This window comes from Silurus aristotelis (genome assembly GCF_946808225.1).
Source record: "Silurus aristotelis genome assembly, chromosome: 13".
Classification (NCBI taxonomy): Eukaryota; Metazoa; Chordata; class Actinopteri; order Siluriformes; family Siluridae; genus Silurus; species Silurus aristotelis.
Genome location: NC_139586.1, coordinates 16,338,747 through 16,345,545, shown reverse-complemented (window position 1 = coordinate 16,345,545; position 6,799 = coordinate 16,338,747). Strand labels below are relative to the sequence as shown.

The window sequence follows — 6,799 nt, the reverse complement described above, 5'->3', positions numbered from 1 at the left end:
CACACGCGCGAGCAGAGCAGTGTGTGCCGCTTAATGAGACAGAGAGGACGATTATACCGATTTGGTCTGTTATACCGCCCCCTATCACAATTGCACGTGTTCAACAGGCTTTTTTTTTTTTACCCCCATCCTTTAAGAAAAAACCTCGCTCCTCCTCTGTTACCTACCCCCCGTTTTTCACCCCCATAGCCGTTCGCCACTCGGGGTAAAAAAAAAAAAAAAAAAAAAAGGACCTCCCATTTCCAGACTGGCAGCAATAGGAAGGGCCAGAAAAAAAAGTCATTTAAGAATTATCTTTTCCTCGCTCAAGCAGACAGCCTCCCTCTCTCTCTCATTCTCTCTCCCGCGCACGCACGCACGCACGCACGCACAGAGAGAGGCCGCCGCGCTTTGATCTTCCTTAACAACAGTGCACGTCACTGCAGAAAGGGAGTTTTGTCAGGCGGAACGCGGCGCGAGACTTGTTCAGTGGCTTGCAAGCAGCAGAGACGGCGAGAGCGGCATCAGCACAAACCTCCGTCTTTGCCGTGAAGGAAGATCCCCCCCCCCCCCCAACACTTCTTTCTTTTACTCAACTTTTTTCCTCCTCTGTGCCAAAGTCTACGCCGAAGCCATGGAGCACCAGCTGTTCTGCTGCGAGGTGGATACCATAAGAAGAGCTTACCACGACACCAACTTGTTGAACGATCGAGTTTTGCAGACAATGCTGAAAGCCGAGGAAAACTATCTTCCCTCGCCCAATTATTTCAAATGCGTGCAGAAAGAAATTGTACCAAAAATGAGGAAAATCGTCGCCACATGGATGCTAGAGGTTTGTATAGCCCGACATTTGTTAACATTACACAACTTTGTCTCAAGATGATCGTCCCTTATGCTCTTTGGACCCGATCTCCTAATGCAGGCCCATTACTAACACGGACATATATTTTAAATCGTTCTACCCACAGGCATCTTCCTCTTTTACAATATAAATGCTATAATCATTGCTCAATAACGTTGTCTTTTTTTATCTGCTTTACGAAAGTAATATTGCACACATGGGATTGGTGTCGCTCCACATTAAACATCTCCACTGTATTGTGTAAAAGTCTTTCAACTTTGTTTGTTTCGTTTCGTTTTAAACCAAAGTAACGTGAAATGTAGTGTGCACGAATTTATTTCAATTTAATATCAATGTACACGTATGCAATCCCACTCGTGCCAGTAGCCCATTATGCGCCATCTTTGCTGCCGTGTTAAGAAGTTGTTTTAATATCTTAAAAATTCAGAAAACGCCCAAACAATGACATTTCTCACATATTGTTTTTCAACCTGAGACCTTTAAGTCATATGTATAAGTTAGTGTCGGTTCATGGAAGTAGACTTTATATTTACACGTTAAAACTTTTGTTTCATTTCGCCATGCCTCATGCACGTCGTCCCTGAAGGTCGGAGTAAAAATAAGATATTTAGTTCGTTTTCGACAATAAAACCGTGATATTAATATTCGGATTATGATCCTCATCGGTTATTGTAGATTTACATGTGCTTTATGTGCGATTTAGTCCACCGGAATAATTTATATTAATTTTTTAAATGTGTGCGGAGTGTAAATGCGGCATGCTCCGCATCATTGTGGACTCCCTGTAAAATTAAATTAATTTCACTTGCTTTTCGTAATAAATTTCAACATATTTTTGTTGTGGCCGATAGAATATACTTGGCGGATCATTTCCATGCAAAATGGAAGCGTCGAAACAATTTTATTATATTTTTAAATATTTTTTGAAAAGATGACGAACTAGAAATTGCTCGCGAGCCTGACGCCACCTTTGTGTATTGGGAAGCAACGACCACTAGCATCTACTGCTAACTTCAACTTGTGTTCTATAAGGCTAAAGCGGCTCATGAACTGATAAATCGATTGATCAAATACTGTACTACATTTCATTTGACAATCAGTCATTTGAGTGAAAGTTCATGCTATAACTTTAATTATTATTAATTTGGCCAAAAATCCCAAAATGTCCATTCACAAACACACATTTTAAATATATATATATATATATATTCTCAATTAAAAGTAGAACATTTTGTTAATTATTTTGCTGTTGGACTGTCTGCACTCGCGTAGGCTTCAAGCGCCATATTCTCATATACGTTTCTTACCAGGTGTGCGAAGAACAGAAATGTGAAGAGGAGGTTTTCCCTTTGGCCATGAACTACTTGGACAGGTTTCTTTCTGTCGAACACACTAAAAAGACGCGACTGCAGCTGCTGGGAGCCGCCTGCATGTTTTTGGCCTCCAAAATGAAGGAAACCGTGCCATTAACAGCTGAAAAGCTTTGCATATACACGGACAACTCCATCCGCCCCTGCGAACTATTGGTAATTACCTATTAATCTCTTGTTAATTAGGTAATCCTGTCTTCTACCAGTTTGGATCCTTTGGTCATTTTCTGCAGATTGTGCCTGTATTGACCTAGTTTGCAAGGACAGGTTATGCAATGCATGCAGACATGAGGTTATTCTTCTTTTTCTTTTTGGTGCAACTTTTTATTTTTATTTATTTTTTTATTGTCGACAAACAAGCATTACATCGTAGTAGTTTGTAATTGAATACATTGAGTAGCTTGAGACAGGAGCAGGGTAAGCCATTTGAAGAAGCACACCACCTAGAGGCCAAAAGATAGAATGCTTGATGAACAACAACAACAGAACAACAAAAAAGTACCTCTCTAGAAACTTTTGAGGCTCTTAATTTTAAACAGTGCACTTGCATGTCTTCCTCACAGCAAATGGAGCTACTTGTACTGAATAAGCTGAAGTGGGATCTAGCTTCAGTGACACCACATGACTTCATTGAACATTTTCTCACCAAACTGCCCATTCATCAGAGCGCAAAGCAGATTCTGCGTAAACATGCACAGACGTTTGTGGCTCTCTGCGCAACAGGTATGCACCTTTTGACTTTCGTTTTGATCGTTGTAGATTAGCTGTGGTTTTTTTTTTTTGGTTTTTTTTTATGCAAATGATTAACGTTTGTTGTGAAATACTTGCAAGGATCTAAATGGAGTGTTTAGAGACATTAGTTCTGTTCTTCTTTGCAAATTGCAATCAGTAAGCATTTTTATTGGGGTGGAATGGACTGCCCTAATTCCTTGTGCAGAGGTATTATAAACTGACGTGAGCGTCTGCGAGTGAGAGGAAGTCTGTTTCCTTTTGTGGTGATGGCTCTGCAGAGGCCCAGGAGCTTCCCAGGAGCAGCCTGCTAATGCACAGTCTGAACATTTGACAAAAAGAGGAAACTATCTGGCCCTTCTTTGTGAAATGCAGAAGATAAAAAACATGCTGTGTGCTAAATTATGTCATATAAGCAAGTGGAGCCTGTATCTGCTTTTTGCTTAAGGGTGTAACTCTTTTCCCAGAAGATTATTTTTTTGGTTTGTGACATGTAGACCTCATCACTCTCTATTGTTATGTAACCTATTGCATTCAGCTCATGGTCAGTTTATGTCTCAGGAAGGAATCTCTCCACTTTAGCCCTTCCATTCTTTCTTTGTCCTTCTTTTGACATGGTGGGTATCACTGGAGCTCGCACCTCTTTTATGTTTATGACCTCAATTTCTTTTGGGAAGTGGCCTGGGATAGCAGCCAGGAAGATTGTGCTTGGGTGGGTAGTGAAGAAGGGGGCTAGCCATGGTCATGAAAAGATTTTGGTGATGGCTCCCGTGCCTTTATGTTCAATTTGTCTTAACAGTTGCCCTCTCGTCTCTGGGCTAGCAATGGTAGACTGCTACCTATGAGAGGGTCCGTTGTGTTGCGCTGCTGCACTCTCCATGTGTGGGCAGAACTCATAGTGAGTGAGTGAGAGAGGGAGAGAGAGTGGGAAAAGTCCCTACTTTGATTTATAATGTCTTCCCTCTCATGCAGGCAGTGTGGGAAGACAAGTTACCACTGAGCAAGCACTCACATTTCAGCCACTTTATGTAGAAGGAAGTCATTTCCTTGGGAACATAACTGAGCTTGGATATAAAAGTCTATATGCTTTGGGTGTGTTGCACTCAAGATATATTTGAGTGTATGTGGTAATGGCTTTGATTTACTGGAGAGTTTCTTTTTGGTGGAAACATAGTAAGAGTTAGGGTAGGAGGACAAGCCTAAGACCTACAGCAAAGTCCCTCCTGCCCACCAAAAAAAAAAAAAAACCTTAAGTGCCTGGAGTCACAATCTGGCGTTACCCCAAAATGTCACGGGCAGTCCCCTGCCCTGCCATGACTGCCTTCATTGTGATTTAGTCATGCTATGCTTCATTATTGAGCGCTCTCAGAAACATCCCCCAACTGTGGGTTTCCTCTTTTAGATTGCTAGTTTTAATGGGTTTTGCATTGTTCCCATTTGATTCTAATCACATGTTTGAATCAAATGCTTAGCCTGGTTGATTCCTAACAAAATAGTGTCATTTTTCTAAACCGCAGATGTCAACTTCATCGCAAGCCCTCCCTCGATGATTGCAGCAGGAAGCGTTGCCGCAGCTGTCCAGGGACTCTACTTGAAGGGTGCCGACAGTTCTTTATCATCCCAGAACCTCACCCACTACCTATCCCAAGTTATCAGGAGTGACCCAGTAAGTCCCACACTTTCTTACTGCTTTTTCTGAACAACTTGCCTCAGTACCAAATTGCAAATTGATACTAAATGCTTCTGGTTCTTTTTACAGGATTGTCTTCGATCGTGCCAGGAGCAGATCGAATCTCTGCTGGAGTCCAGTCTGAGGCAGGCACAGCAGCAAAGCATCTCCACAGAAAGCAAGCGTGTGGAGGAGGATGTGGATCTCTCATGCACTCCTACAGATGTCAGGGACATTAACATCTGAGGGTGCAGGCCTTTGTCTAGTGTCTTGTTTTTCATTGGGGTAATGGGCTTTGACCAGAGGCTACATTGGACTAGAGGGCAAACAGCCCCCAGACCATCAGAGCCCACACAGGCACCTCAACCAATCGTAATCAGCCCCTCAGCATGCCCTCACTGTTGACCCCTCCGTGGCACCCCCCAGTGGCCTTCATGATTGGGCTGTTGCTGGCCAGGACCACCAGAAGAGGACAAGGGAAGGATAAAAAACTTGATAATTCCTTCCACATTACTTATTTCCCTCTTCTAAACCCTCTTCGCATAACTTGAGTAAAAAAAAAGACAAAAAATGTATAGTTAATCTAGGATTTTTTTAAATTGCAACAGCTGCATATATTATTTATGTAGTTGGTACTTGTCTAATGTACAGACAAGGAAATAGGTTTGTAATTTTATTTCAAATGTATCAATAACCATTATTTGAAAGAGAAAAGGCATTATTTTTCTTTTATCTCTTTCTTTTAGCTAGTATAATGTCACACATGCTAACAGTCAACCCAGCCATTTTTGTTGTGCAGTCTAGGCATGTGTATGTATCCCCGCTTGCTTATGCGTTTAGTCACTTTATTCTATTGTCTAGACTTTTAAAATCCCTAACATGTTTCTTTTTTTCTTTTTAAAATGGCTTGTGTAACCCTAGTATCTTTTGTTAAGCATGTGTTATTCTATGTTATGAATTAGAGGCCTGTGGATTGCCAAAGCTAAGGCTTTAACTTATCACCAGACAGAACCATTTCCATTTCCCCCAATTATTTTTGTTTGTTTGACTGTTTTCACTGCCAATGCCATCACTGGTTGTGACACAATAAGCTTCTCTCCTACCCGCTTCCTATGTTACATTCGCAGTGCAATCCACAGTCTACATTCTGTTTAGATTTATGTATTATAATCTAAAACCATTCCATTTAAAAAAAAAAAAAAAAAAAAAAAAAAAAGCACTTTCAGTCTGTCTTGTAAGGCTGACTTAAGAAAAAAATCCACATTTGTAAAACAAAACAGAAAAAAACAACAACCATGGAATGGAGTAGAATTTGATGGCAGGTTTATTTCCTGTCTGCAGCATGGAGCAGGTCTCTTTATGGTGTTATAGGTTATAGAGAGAGAGAGAGAAATGGAGAGTTGGAAAAGAAATGGATTCTCAGAATAGTAAAGGAGCATAACAGCAACCGTCAACATCCAACAGGCTCAGATGGATGCTGGAGAACATTGAGGTGCAATCTCAATGAAAGCGACCCACACAAGCCTGCCACCGTTCAGCTCCAGGCGCATCAATGAAACACTAACAAAAAAGCTATGACAAAGATTAAGAACTATTTATTTTTTTCTGTCCCCCATTTATAAGGCCAGTATGGAACACGACCACAGGATGCCTGAGTTTTGAAGTGTGCTCAGTGCACGACTGTTTGCTACCTTGTGTGAAACATTGGTTTGTTTGGAAGATCAGCAAAGCACCGTAGTTATTGTTCAGCTGGTAAAGTCTGGATGAGAAACATGCAAACAAACAAAAATCGAATTACAAGAAAAAACAAAGTGCTGTGGCCTCTAGAAGATTTTGCACAAACCCCAAGATGTAATGTCCTCTTTTAATTCTCAATGGAGAAGAAAACAGGGATGAAGACGGACGTTAGAGGTGGCAGAGTGAGACATTAAAAAAGGGGTGACGCCTGGACAGTAGAAAGTAACTGCAGAACTAAACTAAGGTGTTTATACAATAAGAAAAAGAAGAGAACATGGGAGCATACACTCCTCACTTTAGCTGCTACGGTGGGATTTCTGGCAAGTATGAGACTTTGAACGAAAAAAAGGAAAAGACATGCTTTGTTCTCTTGTCTTGTTTTGCTGCTATTTTTGGTTTTGTCTATGTATAATGTCAATATACTGCCATAGTTGTTTTTTTTTTTTTTGTTTT

General features: G+C 41.0%; 1 protein-coding gene across 1 annotated transcript; it reads left to right on the top strand.

Annotated features, from left to right (window-relative positions):
• The first annotated feature begins 281 nt into the window (after positions 1-281).
• ccnd1 (cyclin D1) lies at positions 282-6,799 on the top strand. The gene is made up of 5 exons (XM_083558003.1): positions 282-811; positions 2,152-2,367; positions 2,775-2,934; positions 4,458-4,606; positions 4,700-6,799. Exons 1-5 carry the CDS (start codon positions 614-616, stop codon positions 4,853-4,855), a joined length of 879 nt encoding a protein of 292 aa, XP_083414129.1. The 5' UTR covers positions 282-613; the 3' UTR covers positions 4,856-6,799.

Bases quoted from the DNA above. Each gene is read 5' to 3' on its own strand.
- ccnd1 (XM_083558003.1), top strand. From the start codon at position 614: ATGGAGCACCAGCTGTTCTGCTGCGAGGTGGATACCATAAGAAGAGCT. The intron at 2,368-2,774 runs GTAATTACCTAT...TCTTCCTCACAG, and splicing joins TCCGCCCCTGCGAACTATTG to CAAATGGAGCTACTTGTACT. The intron at 4,607-4,699 runs GTAAGTCCCACA...TTCTTTTTACAG, and splicing joins AAGTTATCAGGAGTGACCCA to GATTGTCTTCGATCGTGCCA.